The sequence below is a fragment of the Salminus brasiliensis genome, chromosome 20 (assembly GCF_030463535.1).
Source record: "Salminus brasiliensis chromosome 20, fSalBra1.hap2, whole genome shotgun sequence".
Classification (NCBI taxonomy): Eukaryota; Metazoa; Chordata; class Actinopteri; order Characiformes; family Bryconidae; genus Salminus; species Salminus brasiliensis.
This window is the reverse complement of record NC_132897.1, coordinates 10,808,172-10,830,469: the sequence shown is the minus strand read 5'-3', so window position 1 is coordinate 10,830,469 and position 22,298 is coordinate 10,808,172. Positions and strand designations below refer to the sequence as shown.

General features: G+C 41.2%; 1 protein-coding gene across 1 annotated transcript in view; it reads left to right on the top strand.

The window, feature by feature from the left end:
* serinc5 (serine incorporator 5) overlaps positions 1–22,298 on the top strand; it is a 30,757-nt gene that overhangs the window by 5,139 nt on the left and 3,320 nt on the right. Inside the window, exons 2-11 of the mRNA XM_072665096.1 lie at positions 4,620–4,787; positions 10,515–10,693; positions 12,686–12,768; positions 14,239–14,332; positions 16,117–16,328; positions 17,802–17,894; positions 18,156–18,282; positions 20,138–20,207; positions 20,980–21,016; positions 21,209–21,353. Of these exons, the coding sequence (XP_072521197.1) occupies positions 4,620–4,787; positions 10,515–10,693; positions 12,686–12,768; positions 14,239–14,332; positions 16,117–16,328; positions 17,802–17,894; positions 18,156–18,282; positions 20,138–20,207; positions 20,980–21,016; positions 21,209–21,353 (1,208 nt within the window). The remainder of the gene's footprint in view (positions 1–4,619; positions 4,788–10,514; positions 10,694–12,685; positions 12,769–14,238; positions 14,333–16,116; positions 16,329–17,801; positions 17,895–18,155; positions 18,283–20,137; positions 20,208–20,979; positions 21,017–21,208; positions 21,354–22,298) is intronic.

Genomic DNA, 22,298 nt, shown 5'->3' with positions numbered 1-22,298 from the left:
TTAAAACCAGCGCCGCGAAGGGCGAGCAGATCGTGTCAAAATAATAGTCACTAATATAAACGTGTTTACTGCCCAGTAAATACTAAATACTAAAAATACTAAAAACGTATTTACTGCCCAGTAAATACTAAAAATACTAAAAACGTATTTACTGCCCAGTAAATACTAAATACTAAAAATACTGAAAACGTATTTACTGCCCAGTAAATACTAAAAATACTAAAAACGTATTTACTGCCCAGTAAATACTAAATACTAAAAATACTGAAAACGTATTTACTGCCCAGTAAATACTAAAAATACTAAAAACGTATTTACTGCCCAGTAAATACTAAATACTAAAAATACTGAAAACGTATTTACTGCCCAGTAAATACTAAAAATACTAAAAATGTATTTACTGCCCAGTAAATACTAAATACTAAAAATACTGAAAACGTATTTACTGCCCAGTAAATACTAAAAATACTAAAAATGTATTTACTGCCCAGTAAATACTAAATACTAAAAATACTGAAAACGTATTTACTGCCCAGTAAATATTAAATACTAAAAATACTGAAAACGTGTTTACTGCCCAGTAAATACTAAATACTAAAAATACTAAAAACGTATTTACTGCCCAGTAAATACTAAATACTAAAAATACTGAAAACGTATTTACTGCCCAGTAAATACTAAAAATACTAAAAACGTATTTACTGCCCAGTAAATACTAAATACTAAAAATACTGAAAACGTATTTACTGCCCAGTAAATACTAAAAATACTAAAAACGTATTTACTGCCCAGTAAATACTAAATACTAAAAATACTGAAAACGTATTTACTGCCCAGTAAATACTAAAAATACTAAAAATGTATTTACTGCCCAGTAAATACTAAATACTAAAAATACTGAAAACGTATTTACTGCCCAGTAAATATTAAATACTAAAAATACTGAAAACGTGTTTACTGCCCAGTAAATACTAAATACTAAAAATACTAAAAACGTATTTACTGCCCAGTAAATACTAAAAATACTAAAAACGTATTTACTGCCCAGTAAATACTAAATACTAAAAATACTGAAAACTTATTTACTGCCCAGTAAATACTAAAAATACTAAAAAACGTATTTACTGCCCAGTAAATACTAAATACTAAAAATACTGAAAACGTATTTACTGCCCAGTAAATACTAAATACTAAAAATACTGAAAACGTATTTACTGCCCAGTAAATACTAAATACTAAAAATACTGAAAACGTGTTTACTGCCCAGTAAATACTAAATACTAAAAATACTAAAAACGTATTTACTGCCCAGTAAATACTAAAAATACTAAAAACTTATTCACTGCCCAGTAAATATGAAATACTACAAAAAAAACACAAAAACTAATGAACTAATAAATTAAATGGAAACAAACGTTACTGTCTCATATGTGTCTTTTATTTTCTTTTATGATTTGAATAATTGGGGGGAAAAGAACACTATTAAACACTAATAAAAACAGTAACTAAACACTAATTAAACACATTAAACACAATTTTTTTATCATTCATCTTTTTTGTTTTCACTGTTAGTTAGCAAATATATAAAACAACCAACTAAACAAGCCACTTTTAAAAGTTTAGAGCTACATAAAATCTACTTAATGAATGAGTGATTCATGATCCAATATTAATTAATCGTTTCAATTATCAATAGATTTTTCCACTATCAAAATAGTCGTTTGGTGCAGCCCTAGTAGGCAGTAGGCTAGCACATACAAGCTTGACCATCACAATTTAGATCCTTACACTTGTCCATAATTCCTTCAAAAAGCTGACTGTTCACTCGCTGCCTAATATGTATTCCACAGGTGCCCATTGTATCGGGACACTTTACCAGTGGTCTGTGGTTTTAATGTTATGGCTGATCAGTGTTTTTGCCTCGTATCTTTAGCAGCCTTTCAGTAATAGCAGCTCTGCTAGGAGTCAACAGCAGTAGTATTCGCGCTGCCACTGTGGTGTTGGAGCTGAAACAGTGCTGACAGTGTGGGAAGTAGTAAGATGTTCTCAGCCGGCTGAGGATTTCACACACCCTATCACCTCTACTCTGTGTGAGGGGCCACAATCAGAGCACCGTCCTGCTGCTGAAAGAGGACTGTTTACTCATTTGCTGTCTTTTTTTCCCCCTCCAAGACTCTGCATTTGCAAATGAAAAAGCTGTTTCCGGCTTGGGACAAATGATTGCCAACCGAACTGCATCCATCCATCAATGCCTCTTTTTAATCCATTGATCTGATGCTGAAGTTGGATGTTTGAGTGTTTGGTGTAACTATGGTCTCTGCGGGAGGAGTCTTTTCTCTGTGTGTACACTTCAAATAGTGAAGTAATACATTTTTGGCAGAGCTGGACAATTTCCCAGCTAACACACCAACAGAGCTGTCTTTCAATAATAGTTTCCACATTTAGGCAACAGAACTAACCTAATTGGGGACCACTAAAGAACTTTTCCTGTGGTGTTTTTCTGTGGGCAGGACTTCTCCTGATTGTCTTTAGTAAGAGCGATTAGTATCTTGGATGGCAGGTGAAGTGAATTACCAAGTCATTATGATGGATCAGACTTTTATTGGCAAACAGACTTAATTCAGGGCCACAGTTTGTTAAAATAAGTTAAGCTCAGTCAGTTTTCTGGTTTTGTGCAGTTCTACCCATGTTCCTTTCTTCAGTGGGTGACATTCCCAAGAATGAGACCAAAGCAGCCTAAAGCAGCAGGATTTCAGAAGCTCTCTGTCTTCATTGTGTGAAACTCAGCTTCCAGGTCATTGGCCTAAGCCTAGGCCTGTAACCTTTCACCCAGATCCTTGCAGACAGCTGGAGAGGCTTCAGGGAACGTCTTTGAAGGGACTTCACCACTGTCTCCACGTTGGACACAATGGGGGGTGGGGCTACAGCAAGGAGCAGGGAGCTGAGGTTGTGCCTTCTAAACTCAAGACTCTGGGTGGGTGTTAGTATTTAGAGCTTTGATCAGACCTACAGTTTCAGGAGTCTGAGCTGACCCACAGCACCAATTATTAAACCCATAGTGCCAAGTATCGAATTTCAAACCTTTTTGCCTCACGACCCCCCACTCTGGTGAGGAATGCTGGCGGGTGCTGAGCAAGGCCTCTCAGGCTGGCCACCTGTCGTCAGGAGGAGGGGGAGAAGATTTCAGTCTTGTTGAGGAAAGAGCATTGTTGATTTAGTCTGGACCACATTAGTCTGCCCACTGCATGCAGCATGTCTGTTGTCCTGCCACCAGTGCCCTTCAGTACCTTACCTGTCTCACATTATTAGATTTATGCCACAATCTGGCATTAATCCAGTGCCTCTACACTAGGGGGTAACAATACATTGACAAGTCATAATATCGCAATGCATTGTGGAGCATGTGCGCTTTATTAGTTATGCCGAAGTTGCATTGTTTGAACATCAAAGTCTATGACCAGTCAACATAGTAACAAGGGGATTAACCTGGGCTTCCTCTGCCCATTGCCTCGTGCCGACCTGGTGTATACATCTAAACAATCTACGCCTCTTAACCATCTGAAATTTGACCTTTTAATCTGCGGTTCTCTTGCTGGTCTCCACCAAACCACACTTGACCACTGTAGACCTACACAACTGCCCTTTCACAGCCAAAATGCTAAAAAAAAGGTGGTAGCCTCCCAACTACAGTTGTTCTTACCTGGAATTTTGAAACAGAGTCTAGGGCTGCCATCTGAAAGTCGACAAGGCGGATCATCAATTGAAGATTCTTCAAGCCGAGCAGACGAGAAGTTTTTTTTTTTGGGTACACAGACAAAAGATTACATTGCAACCATGTGTTTTTCCTCTAAACCGCACTCCCCCACCACCATTTTATATGTCTCTGTGTGTTTACTGCATCCTTGGGTATGTAAAATGTGCTATTTCAGTTTAATTCATAATTATTATATATTTTTTTTTCTAAAAACCCTGCTTGACAACAAGGAACCCACTGTTATACAGGATCCAGTCTTACAATGGATATAACGCCAGTCATTTATCAGTTCTACCACATCGGTATTGTCCTACACCAGTCCTTCTCTGCCTATGGGTTCATTATGATGGCGCCTCAGCATAACAGCATATTCACTCTCAGTCTGTGTAATGTTATGGTCTCAGGACTTCATGTTCTGACTGCAGCGGCTAACGTGTGTCATGTGCTGATCTCAGTTTCATAGTAACAGCGCAGTGCTACCTTCACTGTGCCGTCCAATAGGAGCGGGCTGTTTTTGCTGCTACAAGTGAAAATGACCAATGAGGTTCTCCTAGGTGTATGTGCCTGTGTCTGTATGTGTGCATGCTTTCTCAGCAGAGCAGATAACACCCCTTCATTCTAATTTAGCCATCGTTCAGCTGATAACAGCCTAAGCTTTAGCCTCACATGTGGGAACATCACTTTAAGGCCTTATCCACTTATTTATTTAGGCAGACCTGACAATTATGCAGATGAGATCCACATGGTTAAACCTCTGTCTTCAAGCTCTTTTAATGAAAGAGGAACAACAGCTTTGGCTGAATAACGGTCATTAGCACAGAGTGCACTTTGTTGACATGTCCGCCTCCCTCTCTCTCTCCTGTAGCTGGCCTGCTGCTGCGGTTCGGCGGCCTGCTCGCTGTGCTGCGGCTGCTGTCCCAAAATCAAACAGTCCACCAGCACACGCTTCATGTACGCCCTTTACTTCATGCTGGTCACCATCATCTGCGTCATCATGATGTCGCCCACCGTGGAGACGGAGATGCGGGATCACGTGAGTTTTTAATGCTTCACATCTTTTTGAGGCCATTTTGAGGCCGAACTGAGACTACCCCACTCATTCCAGTTTAATGGTGTCCATATTAAAAGCAGTAGTTTGGTGAAAATCACATGCACCCTCAAAGAAGTTGATCAACCTAGACATGTTTTACATGTTGCTAATAAGTAATGGAAGCTCATAGCCTGACAATTAGTCAGTGGGGTGGAGCAGGGCCTTATGGTGTCTGTGATTCTTTGAATATCAAACCCCTCACATCCCTGGAAGAAGCTTCTGATCACCCAGCACCTAATTATCAAAATAAACACTGCCTATTGTAAGTATTCCAAGATATGACCTGTACATTGACCAAGCAAATATTTTGGTGACCTGAGAGGGGAAAACACACAGCTAGGAACAGATATGTTAGTGTACATTGTGAGAGAAAAGCAATATGGAGAATAATACAGAAATATAAATCAAATAAAATCCCTTACCGTGGATACATTGAACAGTTCAGACGAGGATTTTCTGATCAGTTCAGAGCGAAACAGGAAGCCAGTAGAGAGTGTGTTATATAGGTGTGAAGTGATCATGTGATATCCTCTAACCTCAGTATTCAGGCTGCACAGTTTAGAACGTACTGGAGCTTCGAAAGCTACAGTACATGACCTGAAATCCAGCAGAACAGAGACGTTCTAAACAGATCATGAAGAACTTAGCTGATGGTTCAAGCGTAAAATATCCACAGCCATATTGGACACGACGAAGAAGAAACTCTGGCAGAACTGGTGTCTTTCATTTGTTTTTGTAGCAAGTACATCATCAGGCATATTTTAATAGATGTCCAGCCAGCAGCAGTGCGGACGTTCTCAGAAGGTAAATAAAAGAGTAGAGAGTCTGCAGTGTGGAGCTATTTTTACAGTGGAGCATGAAAACATAACAGTTTTATAAAGGTTCAGATATCACTGAAAGGCTGTTTTACCAGCAGGAGAACCGCACTCTGTGAACCGTTCTCTGTTTTTAAACTAGCACTGAAGAACTAATTTAGGACCGAGTGGAGACTAACGCTAATGCTAACACACCAAACACACACACATGCTATAGAAACCCAAATCACAGCACATTCACCCACTATAAACCAGTTATTTCACATCAGAAGACCAACAACAGGTATCAGCCCAGAGTTTGTACCACTACACACATAAAAGTGACTTGACTGCAGTGTTGTAAAGGAGCTAGGAGCTGATTGGTCAGGCAGGTGAGTCAGACTGGATTATAAGATATCTACTAAACTAAATCAGTCAGTCCAGAATGTTTAATTATAGAACCTGCTATTAAAAATAAAGATAATTTCAGTGTTAATCAGCAGCTCATCTTATCTAAACTGTTTGACTGTATTATTACACAAAGAACGGATCAGTACTGGCTGACGCTCAGCATTAAGGGACTCAGATCTGATTGGGGGGGGGGGATAAGCTGATTGGGACATCCTTACTGTTTATTGGCCAAACTTGCCCTTCCATTCTTGGTGTAACAAGAGAGCCCACAGAGCAACACTGTATTACATGCCTGCTTAGAGGTCCTACACTTCTGTCCACATAGAACATATGGCCAGTTTCTCTGCTGCTCAGTTGAACAGTTATTAAGCACAGCTGAACAGACCTATTCCTCTGCCTTTTAGCTTTTTAGCAAGAGATATGGTGCCAGGGTTGGTGGAGGGTGGTGTAAACCTAGTTTCCCCATCCCAAAGAAAGCTATTCTCCATCCTTCTAAAAAGAGAAATAATCTTGCTGTCAGTTAAATGAAAACATCTTCTGGAAAAAAGGCCTTTTCAGCCACGGGAGAATTTTTCTTTTTTCTTTCCTTTTAGAGTTTAATTACAGTGTTGCTAGGGATGGCCTCTAAAGCACTCGCTGCTGACAGAGACGGCCTTCAGACGTATGAAGGCATTATCTACAGTCAGCCAGCACTCTAGTCCAAACCACAGGAGTCCACCACGTAACGAAGCGGCCCTGCAGGAAACCGAAAGCCATGTTAAAGCTCAATAAACTTTTCACATAACAGTAAGAAAAGAGACTTTTTGGACAACGTATGTATGTACCCACAGTGCGCCATTACTCCTCTCAGTGGAGCTGCTGATTATTTTTGAAGGTTTTCCATCTGTATGGGTTTTAAGTGTTAGCTTAGGAATGCTGTAGCAGGGTGTGTAATGTAGACCCAGGCATTGTGCTCTGGCCAAGCCTTTCTTTTTGTCTCACTGCTCGCCTGTTGACTCCCTACTGTGTAAATGCCATGTGAGAACAAGAGGCTAAAAAAGACGAGCTCGGCCACAACAAGGCCGCCCCACAGAAAAGCCTCAAAAGAGCTCCAATGACCTCAAGGTGGAGAAGAAGGGAGAAATGGGCAGACCTTGTGGAGCGATTTTCAGTGGTTTGGAGTGACTGTAGTCTGGGCGAGTACTTCACAGTGCAGGAAAACACCATAATTGAGAGGGGAGTTCCACTGATTCATCAAAATGTCTAAGAAATGTCATAATTACAGTAAATGCAGTAGTGGTGATTGGAATCAGGGGTCACAATGTTTGCAACACAAATATGGCCAATTACTAATTTCTATACAAAACCACCAGTGAACCTACACAAGTTTTATATTGACAAAGTCACTCAAAAACCTTTACTATATGTCTAAAATGGTAACTTTACAGAAACAGGGAAAAACCTTAATTTTAAATTGGAGTCAATGTCAAACAAAAACATAAAAATATATAAAATATACTCTTTAATTATAGTCATTTTAGATTTATTGGTCCATTATTCATGAAATTTGGACACAATATAAAGAACAACTGCCATATTCAACTAATTCAATTTAAAAAGCAATGAAATTTAATGGTTAAAAAACAATCTATGACCTATATGTTCCAATATGTTCCAAAAAATCTTTTTATCTTAAAGCTATTGCTATTTTCATCACCTGTTCATGTAATGGCCTCTGTAAGGTAGCCTTTAGAGGCTCAAGTAGCCCAAAGCCAAAAGAGGCTTATAACCTTATAACTGAACAACAACAACAACTAACCCTGCATACCCTTTTTGTTTACATTTTTAAAATTCAGCTAATGTTTCCTCTCAGTTCGCTAGCTCTCCGGCCTATTCGCACGCTGGGGAAAAGTCCGCCGTTCATGTTTACACCTGGCTCTGTAAATGAGAAACAAAATGGCTCAAGCTGAGACACATGGCACTATTCCAGCCAATCAGCAACAGAGGCTGGAAAGACTGTGTATCTGGCACACGCTATGTGTTTAACCACATGCTCCATCAAGGAGAGAACGTTGAGAAACAGCCAGAAAGGAAAAGATCTGATGAACAAAAGCCAAACAAACCGGTGAGGGCGAAAACGTGTGTAAACACTGGCGGGGCGGTGCGATGGTGGACAGACCTTTGAACGCTGAAAGGCTCGAAGAGTGATGAGGATGTCACTCTATTCCTGCTGGATAGGTGGGGAATGTTAACTGACTTTCTTTTTGCTGTTTCACAGAAATGGTGCAGTATTGTTTTGTCCTCTTTGTGAATGTTTGTGATGGACATTCACTTTTGGTTGGCTTAGCAGCAGCGATTGTAGCAACAGTGACCTAGCTAACACTAATTACATGCCAAGATAAGTTCAGATGTCACACGTCGTATGTAGCGCCTTTGATATTCTAGGAAAAGACTTCCTAGTCCACTGTTTTTTATCCACCAGTTGGAGAATTTCAATCAATAACTATTTATTTAGAAAGTCTTTAGACAGCATTAGTCCTAAATATGCAGATCAAAACACAGTAGAAATGCCAGGGAGAGCCTTGCTCTACTAACAGCTCCAGGATCCGTAGCTATGTCTCAAAATAGCCTTAAAAAGGCCCTCTATAGCAGAATAACAGGTCACACATGGCAGTCAGGACGGAAACTAAATATACAGTTAGGACTATTCTTGCCCTCTTCTTAAAGATCATTTCACAAGCCACAAAGAAATCTGTAAAGGGCTGAACCCAGTTCAGCTCTTTACACTTCTGAGAAAAGACTAGGGATCCATGGACGCTGTTCTGCAAAGAGCGCCACACTGAATGGCCGTTGCTGTGCTTCTAATTCATGGCGTTGCACAGTGTTGCTGGAGGTGCCTGATCAAAGAGGAAGGTCATTATTTATTCATCCCCATCCTTGTTTGCAAGTCAAAATGGCTCTTGTTTGCTATTGACAGACCTTGGGCTCTGTGAAAATATTGTCCTATCCCACAGAGAGAAGCGTGAAGGTTAAAATGGTCGCAATAATAGGCTTAGATCCACATTTCTGAATGCAGCAATCTGCTTTGGTCTGTGTTTCCCTTGTGAGGATCTTGGTCCTACTTCATCAGTGTTAGCAAGTTATCAACAGGCATGATAAACTTTGCTCAGAACGACTGGTGTCTGATTACAGCACGTGTGAATGACACAGGTGCTAGGAGACCCTGCTTCTTTCAAATAAGCAAGGCTGTCTTCCTCTTTTCTTTGGGAGGGTTGATGAAGCTTTCAATGTTAAAATATAATTTAAGTGAAACTAATTAAAATGCTCCTGTTAATATAAATGAAAAGCAATCCAGCCTAAATGTTTATTTACACCCAGCGGTAAATATGGATACGGGTGGAGCCTTCTGTCCGTGCATTCATTTAGGCTGTATTGGTGCACGTTTTCTGAAAGATACAGGCCGAACGAAGCATTACCACTGAAAATCCAGGGGGTAGTGTAGCCAATAGTTCAAACTTGACATGACCACTGCCATATGGACGCGATGAAGAAGAACCTCTGGCAAAAACAGTCATACTTATGTCAGAACTGTAAACACCCCTTTTTTGTGCATTGCTGCCAATTTCGTCTTCTTTGGTAGTAAGTGCATTATCACAACCTGATAATCCACTATCGCAATGTTTGTTGTTGTCAGAAGTATGAGGGCAGTGACTGTTACATAGCTTGAAGCAGAGGTTTTCATTTTTGTACGTAGATTTTATTTAAGAGCGCTGCCACCATGACTAGAGGATCGCGAGTTCGAATCCTAAGCCATGCTTTGCCATCAGTGACCAGAGTCAGAGAGAGCACAATTCGCCATGTGCTTTCCCCTAATCACGAACAAAAAGGGGAAAAAAAAAAAAAAAAAAAAAAAGATGTTGGCCATCTATTAACTGGTATGGGGACCCAGTGCTTTCCTCAGAGCGCGCTGTCTGTCTAGCAATGCTGCATTTGAGACAGTGGCTGGCTAGTGTCTGGAGTATTGCTAGTGCTAGAGAAGCTAAGAACGGGTGGGAATTGGCAGTGCTAAAGTCCCTACCTTCCACATACAGTTTTTGTTGGCATGGAAAGAAGTTAAAAAGTAGATGCTGCTTATCTGTAAAATGGCAAATATTGGGCCCTAGCTTCTGCTTGGTTACCAGACTGAAAGTGTGATGAACCAACCTATAAACTATGCTCTTGTTAGTTTTATCGCTTGTTAGTCTAGACCACTGCTGACTGTTGTTTATACAATAACAACCAGAGCATTATACAGAGCTCTGTGTGTCCCAATGAAGCTCACCGTATGCACCAAACATTTTAATTGGACTGGAAGTTTTCCTACACAGGTTCTGTTTTGGTTTTGGTTTGGCTTGGCCTGAGGTTATTAGTAGAACATTAGTAGAACGTAGAAGTAATCCGTGTTCCTTACAGAGCCTCATTCTGTTTCCACATTGTTCTGTTTCAGATTCCTTTCTACTCTCAGATGTGCACCAAGCTGAACGCGGGAGAAAACTGCAGTGCTTTGGTGGGCTACTCTGCCGTGTACAAAGTCTGCTTTGGCATGGCCTGCTTCTTCTTCTTCTTCTCAGTGTTCACCATCCGGGTTCGAACAAGCACAGGGTGTCGGGCGGCCGTCCATAACGGGTAAGTCCTTCCTCTATCCCAGTTCCCCCTTTATTTATCTACACTCGACAGGACATGTCTGATCATGTTCAGGTCCAGACATCGTATCTCTTGTTTGGCAACTTGAGACTTGACTTGAGTTGGGTTCAGAGTTCATCTTCTGCTTTCTCATAGTGAGTCTCCCACTTTACCAGAATTTGGCCTGCACTTAGTTGTTCCATGTTTTGTTTTGTTTTTTAAACTTTTATTACTTTAAATGTTTTTTTGGGTCATTGTTGGCACAGAGGTTCTTGAGGCCCACGCATGTGTGGGGAAAAAAAAGCCAAAAAGGTGTGCATCAGACGTCTGGAAATCATTTGTGCAAAAGAGGCCACCCTTCACTTATTGAATTTTTCAGTCAAAACAGCCATTAAGCACAGGTCATCCTTTTTTCTTTTTTTTTTTTTAAGAAGAGATTAGCGATAATCTAAGGAAAATAAGTGAAAAAAACAGTTTCCTAAACTGGAGGTCTAAAAATGCAGAAAGAATTGGACCCCTGACAAGCTGAACCTAGAAGATCTCCACAGCTGTCCCCATTAGATAATGTAAAGGTTGCATTTTTGAGAGAGAAGAAAATTAAGCTCCATTCTCACTTCATGTTTTGGACGAAAACATCTGATTTGGAGAGCTGATCTTTGCCCATACTGAGAAAAGAAAACAAGAACAAAAAAAGAACATTTGCAAATCAAACTGCTGAAGCTGCTGTTGACCATTAGAGAGTGCAGTCCTGATCTTGTACTTGGACACCTGCTTTATAACCCTCTAGCCCAGACCTGGCATTAGGCATGGTGCCAACAGGTTCAGGGCTGTCTGCTCCAGTGTGTCCTATTCTATTGGCAATACTTCTCTACAGGGATTAGACAAGCTGTTTGTCTGTGGCAGAATGGGTGCAACTTAAAGTAGCTGAATGCATTCATTAGAAGGAGTGTCCACAAACATTTGGACATATAGTGCATTTAGTTGTTGAGGCCTGTGTGTTGCTTTTCTTTCTAATTCTTGTTACTTTTTTTACTGGTTTTATTTATAGGTCTTTTATTTAAAAGTCACAGCAAGAATGAAGCTACAGGGTAAATTCTGGGGAATCATTAAGAAGGATTAGGACTGAAGCTTCACTATCATTAGGAATGAAGAGCGTTGATCTGCAGTCCAATTATTGGAATTCCCTTGTTGTTGCCGTGGGTCAGACTGGATGTTAAAATTCAGGCAGATTTTGTGCTCTACCTCCCCACCCTGTTTTCTCTATAAACTCTCCTTGTTTCTCAATGCCTTTGCTCCCTGGGCCGTTTGCTCTGTAGGAGGTTCTGTAGCCATCCTAGGTTCATCAGAGGTCTACAAGGCTGTGTATCGTTTGGCTGGCTGCCCTAATCCAGCTCCCCATGAGTTCTGTTCGTCTGCGTGCTCCTCCTTAAACTCCATTATCCGCCCACTTCTGTTGCACTGAATGGGGGTATTAATTAAAAGCCCTGTCCGGAGGAAACCGCATCGGGAGGTGAGCTTTATTCTCCTCAGGCTCGATGGTTTAGCCCCCGGCGAGAGCTCTACACATCGCAATAATCGGATCTTTGTGTTGTATGCAAATAACGTGGAGGAGAAAGGGGAAGTGTATGGCAGAGTACAAGTGCAGGAATGCATGCTGCAGGCCTTCAGAGCAGAGCAGGCCGAAGCCCCAAATACGATGCCTATTTGCAGTCTGTTGGAGCTGCACTTCTAATAAAATACTAGCATAGTAAACAGGAAGCCTTGTTCCAAATAAAACGGTACGCAAAACGTCTGAAAAGGTGTTGTGGAAGTCATTTACTCACGTTGTTTATTCATCATTTATGAGTGTCAAGTAAGGCCAGGCGGTTTTGGATTGTGAAGCACCCTGGTCTGCACATTTTCACTTAAATTGACTGCTTGAGGCCAAGCCTGAGCCAAGAGCACTGGCAGCGCCTGCCCTAGTTTTTTGACTATTTTCTCTTTTGATCCTTTCAGATTCTGGTTCATAAAGTTTTTGGCTTTGCTGGCCTGCTGTGCAGGAGGCTTCTTCATACCAGGCGAAGAGCAGTTTCTGGAAGGTACAGTAGAACGTCTGCTCTTCTTTGCTTTTAATTCTCTCTCTCTACATTCACTCCTTCTTATGCTGCCTAGCTACTGCTGTCCTAAACACAGACTAAACAGTTACTGTCTGCAGTAGTATCACCATAATTAATATTATTGTGATCGAGGTTCGGTTAAAAGGTACCATGTGAGAGGGAGCGGAACATATATATATATATATATACCATAATAATATTGAACAATACAATAATGGACATGTCCTTAATAATTCTTCTGATATTTATAGCCCAATCATCCTCGTGCAACGCCCTCTGTAGAAGCCAGAAGTTACTAACACCTCGAACACGCAGGGTGACTATTTTTTGGTCCAGAGAGCAGTGACCCAAAACGCTCGGCACAATGTAGGTCATCCAAAAAGAGTAGATGTATTAGGCCTGTTCTTAGCGATAACTATTGTTGTAGATGATGCCAGCAATACTGATTATATGCACTCATTCAAATCATTGTATCATTTACATTGTATTAAAATGTCCAGTCCAGTCCACTCTGTACTGGAGAGCAGACCTCGTGTAGTCATCATTTACGTGTACCTCAGCATTCTACAGTATCTACAGTACAATCTTTCCAAGTGCTGTTCAAAATATGTGGGTAGTTAATTAGCTGATGTTCTGCGCATACAGGCTCTAATTAACTGCAGTCTTTTGTACTGGATCCTTTTTAAACTAAACCTTGATGAGTCTGAAAACTGATTATTCGGATTACTCAATAGATTATTCGACTGTCAGGGTTGTCATTTGTTGCAGCTCTAATCCAAAATCATGTTTCAGTATGTGATTATCTTGATGAACCGGCATGATCCCACCACACCTTTCACACCTGGACCAAACAACGTAGGTGTGAAAGCACCTTAAAACCGACCACAAAATGTGAAGATCATGAGCGTGAATAACGGCATACTGTGTATCCCTAATCAGTGGTTGGTCACATACTGTGGAAAAGTTTACGAACAGGCACTGTGGGAGGTTTTCCCAGAGATCATGTGACACCGATGTGTGTTGTGCTGTTTTGTAGAACATCTGCAAGCCAGCATGAAGTCCTGTCACCTCCTGTGTCTACTGCTTGAAGTCATAAATGGTGTCACTGACTTGTGTCTGTGTGAATTATGTGATACTTTGATGTTATATCATCTAGCGTCTGCCAGCAGAGCAGAGTCGCAAGCTGGAGACGAGCCACCAGAGCTGAGAAGGAGACCACCACTGTTTTAGTGTCAGAGAGGGAACTAACGGAGCTGTTCAGAATGATGTCTCAATGCTCTCTCTCTCTCTGTATATCTACTCCTCCTCTGACCTGCCCTCACTCCCTCCCTCTCTCTCCTTTTCCACTTCCTTTCTCTTCCCCCCTCGGTCCTCCCCTTTTTTTATTTCCTTCCCTCACTCACCCCTTCTTATCACCCCCCCACCCCCCCCCCCCCCCCCCCCCCCCCGCAGTGTGGCGTTACGTGGGAGCGGCTGGGGGTTTCCTGTTCCTACTGATTCAGCTCATGCTACTGGTCCAGTTTGCTCACAGATGGAACCAAAACTGGTGAGATGAATCCATCACAGCATCCATACACTTCACTGTTTTCTTAATCCTCCCTCTGTCATGCTGTCATATCACTAGTGGAAAACCTATCAGGCACTTGGAAGCTTTTTCATAATTCCATTTTCCTGTTTCCAGCCCCTTGTCCAACTTTCCCTTCCTTTTTTTTTTTTTTACTTGAGGCAACGCAACTGGAATCTATTAGACGGGACAGAGGGAGTGTAGGGCGCAGTCTGTCTACCTCTAATTTCCAAAGCAAGGAGGATTGCGCACTGGGCTGGCTGGGTGGTCTGGTTCCTGTACACTAATAATATAGGCCTAAGGGTGGAGAGCTCCTTTTTTTTTTTAATTGTTCTATTGCTTAGTATTTTGAGAGAGAGAGAGACAGAGATGTGTTTAAAACGTCTCACATAACCAAAAACATACTGTAACGCAGAAAAGCCCAGTGAGCCGAACAGCAGCTTCATGTGCTATGAATTCATCACAATTCTCTCAGCTGACAGTTTCATATTGCCTCTGAGGAACAAGCAAGAGACCTACTCTACCTACACTTTATAATGGTAGTCGCACTGAACCACAGTGCTACCCTTACAAATACAAAAAAATTGCGCATATATCGATCAATATTAGCATATTGTCGTTGATTCTGCAAAAATCACTTTTTTCACTTTTTGACATAATGTGAATCTGACAGTTGCTTTTTGTGAATGGACCAACAGAAATGCTCCAAAATGACTTGGAATAAAATCTTTTTACATTGACCTCTACAGAAAGTTAAAGTTTTTTCCTTCTTCTGTAAAGTCAATTTGGAGATACAAGGTTTTTCTTGCTTTCTGTCTTTTTGTTGAGCAGAACACTAAGGTTTTGTTGCCAGTCTTTCACAGCAGGGCGGTGTTGTAGTGGTGGTCCTAAGAGCTGGCTTTAGCCTCTGTGTATATAAATAATGTGGGCTGCTGTGGCAGACTGGGCCTTGTTTTGTGCTGCTGACATGAAGAGGGGGAGGCAGAGCGAGAGAGGAAGCACATGGCAGAGACAGTAAGCACGGTTTCCTTTCCCCAGTTCACAATAAATAAACTCGAAACAAACCCGGACCCTCAGCATGACAAGACCGAAAATACATCTGACTCATGGCTGATTGTGTTGGAGGACAGGCCATACTGTATGAGACACCATGTGACACCAAATCCAAAGGAAATCAAGGGTGTAGTCGTGTGTGTTAATAGAATTTCAGGGAAAAATGTCCTGACTATAGAAAAACTAGACACAAAACAAAGCTGCAACCTTGTAAAACTGTTTTCCCCTAAAATTAAGTAGCAAAACCATTTCTCTTTGGTTGCTAAGGTTACGTTTAGGTTTAATTACCTATCTGAATGTGCCGTATATGAGATTATTACATATCATCACGGTCATGCCAAAATTATGCATCTTTAAAACAGCAACTTTGCCTACTTAACTTTCTATATACGTCAGTGTAAACAGATAATTCCAAAGCATTTTGGAGCATTTCTATTGGTCCATTCATCATGAAATTGCAAAGAATATAAAGGATAACTGCCAAATTCATGTAATGTCAAAAAGTGAAGGTTCAAGGTTCATATTGTCACTGTCACGCAAAACCTTCTATCTCCATGTTTGTCATTTTTCACTTTTTGACAATGTGAATCCAGCAGCTATAGTCCAGTAGCAACTATATAGCATATATATTCCCTTTTTTTTACTTAGACTTTCATTGATGGTGACGGTGGTTATTAGGTGTTCAATGTTACTATCTTTATCCCTCTCTGCAGGACTTCAGGAGTGGAGTATAATAAGCTGTGGTATGCAGCGCTGGCCTTCGTCACGCTGGTACTCTTCTCCGTGGCTGTAGGGGCCATGGTCTTCATGGCCATGTTCTACACACATGCTGAGGCCTGCTTCCTCAACAAGATCTTCCTGGGTGTGAACTCTGGTCTCTGTATAGTCATCTCACTGCTGGCCATCTCCCCGTGCATTCAGACATGTGAGTCGCACATCCGCAACTCAGAACACGCACTTTTTGTTGCTGTTATCCAGCACAGACTCTGTTTACATACTGCATGGGTGGGGACCAGCAGCCTGTTTATGCTGAGTCTCCAAAGACAATGTTCTTCACGACAGAGCAGATGTAAGGAAGCACGTGGTCCGGCTATAGCAGTTTTTGATGTTAAAATAATGGCTTTTATATAATAATCTAAGGATTTGGGGCTTTATTTGGTTAGGGGATATGGGGTTGATACACTATAAGGACAAAAAGTATTGGGACACCTGCTCATTCATTGTTTCTTCCAAAATCAAAGGTATTAAAAAAAAAAAATAAATAAAAAAAAAGAGTATATCCTGTTTTTGGAGTAACTGATTGTACACTGAAGGCTTTCTAACAGATTTTAAAGCACTGCTGTAAGGATTTGATTGCATTCAGCAACAAGTTTTAGTGAGGTCAGGATGTTGGATAATTACCCCCCACCTCATTCCTAACTCCCCAACTCATCCTAAAAGCACTAGGTGGAGCACCAACCATCATTCCAATGAACACAGATCCACTCCTATGGGGCTTTATACCCCACAGGTCCATGATTATCTGCTCCAGAGAGTCCTATTTTTCTGTGCTTTTCTAGACAAGCTGTTTGTGCATTTGCACATCTGTGTCAGCAATGAAGGGGTTAGAAGGGGTGTCTTACAGTGGATAATCATTGTATGGTATCTAGGTGGTTGCTACGATGTTACAAGGTTGTTGGTAGTTGCTGTGGATGCACAAAAGCCACCCCACCGCTTATTCCTATGGATGAGGGGTCCATTGCTCCATAGAAAGAATAGTTGGCCTCTAGCTAGTGTAAAATAATATATACAGATTTAAATGGTTTCAAAATTTGAATACTGGCAATGGTTAATCAAGTTTTGAACTTAATCACACCTCTAAGCCACTCATTGGCATCACACAGATGGTCTAGATCACACAAGTATCTCAGACCACATTAAATTGTTTAGTAATCTCAAATGAGCTTGCTGGTGTGGTTTCCGACCGTTTGACACCATTATTTATAGAAATGGACAAATATAAGCCACAATGCTAAAAGCAGCAGCAGCTTCGAAAGGGACTGTATTCACTGATCAATGTCCTGCCATGTATGGGAGTGCAATCAGTGTCTGGCATGGTTGTGGCCCTGCCTCAGGGTCAAGGGATTTGCCTGTGCCTAGCTTTCCCCCAGTGCTGGACACTGACATAGTTATGCATTATGGAAAAGATGGCAAACTGTCTCTATACTTAAAGACCCTCTATACTGAAAAGTCTAAGGATTAGGAACTGTACTGTACTTGGAACCAAATGCAAAACTGCTTTGAAAGTGGAGACATTTACAGAAGCTTATAGACTAGCTAAGACCTTCTGTGAAGGTCAGACTGTATTGAATGTGTTCACCTAATCAGGCCTTTGTTTGCCATGTTGTTCTCTCCACAGTCCAGCCCACCTCAGGCCTGCTGCAACCAGCTATTATCAGTGTCTACGTCATGTACCTCACCTTCTCCTCCCTGGCCAGCAAACCCATAGAAAGTGAGTACAGTTTGCTTTTTGTGTGTATGCCTCTGGGTGTGTGCTTGATTTTACACTGGAGAGTATCATCTAACAAGCCACTGTGGTTGCTTAAATGAGGCCTTGAGGAAGCTTCGGCCACTTTTAAAAACCTTTACCACACAGTAGCTTTCTCGAATGCTTTTCAAACCAACTTTACCACACCCTGATGTACACCACCCTCTTCCCCATTAACCCTCCTGTTTCCCCCTTTCTTCCTCTCCCTATCCCTCTCTTTCTCAGTGGTGGAGCAAGATGGAGTAAACGTTACAGTCTGCGTCTTTCCCTTCAACTCCGGATCAGAGAGTGACAGCAAGATAGTGAAGGGCGTGGGAACGGCAATTCTGTTCGGCTGCGTGCTGTACTCCTGGTATTCACTTTTGAAACTATTATTATTTTTCATTGTATCAGTTATTTTTTCCCTGCAACCAGGGCTTTTACAACACACTGCAACACGGTATATTTGTGTGCATATATGTACTAGCAGCTGCATTCTACAGTCGCAAGGAAGAGAAAGTGCACCCTTTGGAATTACCTGGATTTCTGAATTAACCTTAACCTAACTTTAAGCACAAAGGCTTATTACACACTAAGGTGCATCACTCAGTAACTACAGGGACTTCCGTACAAACTGGTGGGGCTATTCTTTGGTAATAGAAGTTTGTAATAAGACTTTTGGCCTGTCTGTGGTCCATAGATGTTTTAAGGGGTTAATTGCTAATTCAATGTGATCTTGTCTTTATCAAAGTCACACAGTCTAACTAAACTAATAACACACAAACAGTTGTACCTTTAAAGGCTTAAAAAAAAAAACAAATACAAAAAGAAACAAACTTATTCCTATCCTAGGAATAGACTAACCTGTTAAGATCACAACAGGCAATCATGAACACAAAGTAAACACAATTGTTAAACTGCTCTGAATCAGGAGAGAGAAGCTGTTAGCGTTAGCTTAGTTAGCAGGACAACTAAGATCTGCCCACCAGCCTGGCTGGCCACACCCCCACTTTTTTTTATTTTTATTTTAGTACAGTAATGACTCAGATCAAGGAACTGCTGTTAGAAGGTCAGAATCCCCCCACCCCCATGGTTTTGGATCTGTAGCCCACTTGCCAAGCTAGCTTTATACACCAAGTATCAGACAGCTCAGCCGGTACTGAAGATTGCCAAGGTTTGAGCCCTTGTACTGTCAGGAAGCAGGGTTTGCGGTTGTAAAGGAACAGCGCCCTCCCCTCCCTCAACATTTTTGGCGGAAGTGCCATTAAGCAAGACACACAACTCCCATTTACTGTCCTGAGGTGCTGAGGTGTACACCAACCCCAATCTCACCCCAGCACTAGTGTGTGTGTGTGTTTACAGATGCCACAAATGATTCTACAAAAAAAAAAAAAAAAAAAAAAGTATTGCACTGCTGTGCCGTGGCAGTTAAGTGTGTTTCTAATCCAATTCTAATTCTCTACATTTTTTACATTTTTGCCTCTTCGTCTCGTTCCAACCTCACTAAAACCTCCTCCTGCTTCTCGCCTTTGAAGCAAATCAACTCGCTACCAAATCCAGGGCATTTAAAAGGGTGTGTGAAGAGACCGGACCCAAAAGCGGCTGCAAACATGCAATCATCTGGTTATGCCACTGTGTTCATTTGGACATAAAAGCAGGTAGCGTTGGTGAAGCTGAAGGGAAGATTAAAGCCTTCTTCATTTAGCTCCCTCACACACACACTGCAGCAGCCTCACATATGTTTCCCATCAAATGCAGACATGTCTGCAGAAGCTGTCTCTTCCAGGCCTGAGAGTGTATTTACAGGCAGATGTTATTGCTGGTGACATGTGTATATTGTCAGACATATTATTCAGAGCCAGGGCCCAACTTGAAATGATTTTTCCATCGAGTTTCCAACTTCTTCTCTCTCTTTTTTTGTCTACCACAAAATGCAGAGGGAAACATACTTCAGCAGAAAAAAAGTACTTTCAACTAGTGCCTATTAAATAGAGTTCCAGGAAACACTTGAGCCAGAAGGATCTTCAGCATTAATAGCGGCTTGAGCAGAAATGGCAGAGATGAGTGCAGTAGGCCTGACTCTCCCGCTCTTCTCTCTAAGCAGCAGGATAGCAGACATGAGGGGTTCTGACTAAGTGGAAGAAAACAGAAAATTCCTGCATTTGGATGACCTCCTAAAGCCTGTACTTAGTTTCTCTCTCTCTCTCTCTCTCTCTCTCTCTCTCCAGTTTGACCTCCACCACGAAGAGGAGCTCTGCAGCTTTGCGAGTGTACAGAAATTCTGTGCAAGAAAATGAGGTACAGCGTCTCCTCTACGACCCTCTAATGCCCACACAAAGAAACCTTCTAAAGCAGTCTTCCCTTTTAATACCGTGCTGTGAATCAGTGGGATGTAGCATTCGTTATCTAGCAAAGCTGAAAATTCCTAGAATTTCATTTTGTCTCATAAAGGACCTTTTAAACAAGCCAACATATGAATAGAAATCATAAGGACAGCAGAGAGCTTCTTTCATATACTGATCTAAAGGACAGCAGAACACAGAATAGGGCTATGTGTGGGTCTCAAATACTTGGGTAATCATTCAAGCTGCCAGTATTCAAATATTGAAATCACTATTCAGGTATTTATGTTTAAAACTGTAAAACAGGACTGTAAAATGATGTGACAATTTTACTATATGTCCTAATGTATGTGGACACAACTTTAAGCTTCACCCATTGCTGACACAGATGCACAGCTTGTCTAGTCCCTGTAGAATAGGACTCTCTGAAGCAGATATACATAAACCTGTTGACACCATGCCTAATGCAGGCGTGGGCCAGAGGGGTATTGAACATCCTGACCTTATTTATGCTCTTGTTGCTGAATGCAATCAGGGGGTCTTCAGTACAATATTTGGGAGGATAGGGCTGCCATGGATATTCTTTTAATCATAATGTTGTTATTAATACAGAGCCTTTGTAACTAATGCAACTTTTAATTTTCTTCCCATGCTCAAAAACATATGAGTCTTTTAGACTTGGCAAGTTTAGTTTTATGCCCTTTTTTTTTTCTTTGTCATCCTTTCAGAGAGCACGCTGCTGCTTTTGTTGCAGTGATGATGGAGGTAAGAATGAATATTTAGTAGCTTTCTTCATCGCATAGACTTTGTAGTTTTACACTGGCTTACTGTTCATGTTTGCTGTGATGGTTAAATGAAATGGACTAGTTAGGAAAGCTTTATGGAGCCACCTGGTGGTCAAGCATGGAAACAGCAAAGCTCCCTCTGCCTGCTGACCGTTCTCTTGGTGCGTTTCAGACGACTACGATGACGAGAAGACTGCAGGAGGGCAGAACGTTATCTATGATGAGGGAGAAGGCACCATCTACAGCTACTCCTATTTCCACTTTGTCTTCTTCCTTGGTTCGCTCTACGTCATGATGACTGCTACAAACTGGTTCCAGTAAGTCATTTTGTTCCCATTGCTTCAGTCTGTACTGGCTATGCCAAGTGTGCCTGGATTTTAGAGTTTCCTAGAACCTCAAAATCAAAGAAGCCTATGTTTCAATGAATCCTGAATGTTTCACTAGCTCGAATTTCAGCAGGATGTCATTTCTCCAGATGTTACTGCAGGCTGTCAGGTTGAATCCTGAGGATTTCATTTGAATCATTTGCTTTTTCTTACTACTTTTGCTTGTAATTAGTTTTTCAGTTGTTCATATCTGTCAGTGCTATACATCTGACCCATGTCAACCAGTGCTTCCAAGAAATACAGCTTTAATTTAATTTAAATAGTGAATTCATTGTGGTTTTTTTTTTTTTTTTTTTTTTTTTTCCCCCCAGTTCTGGGACAAGCCTGCACCATATCATTTTAGCTATGCTAGTTACCTATTCCCCTTAGGAAAGAATTAAGTTTCTTTCATAATCATGGCATAGATGTAATCTGGGCAAGGTCCCAATTTTTATTTTAAGGTTTTAATTCTGAAATTCCACCTCAGGTCCTGATATTTGTCCATCTTTGTTTTCTAATGATAGTGTTGGTTCCTTACAAAGCATATCACAGATCTGGGGCCATAAAAGGCTTGCTGTGTGTACATTTCTGTGTCAGCAAAAGGTGCAAATTACAGCAGCTGAATGCATTCATTAAAAGGGGTGACTACAAACATTTGGACAAAGTGTGTTTCCAACCTGGAGAGTACTTTCAAACCCCTCAGTCACCTAAAACATTATTCAGACCTTTTTGAGCCACACCTAAAGAGAAGGACACACTTTACACATGCAATTCTGGACAAGCTAAGAAATACAGAACCATCACTGACCGTGTTGGAAGCATGTGGGCTGAGTAATATAACAGGACTTTCTAATCTGTCTAATCTGGAGTAGCAACAACGGAGAGATGCTTATCATA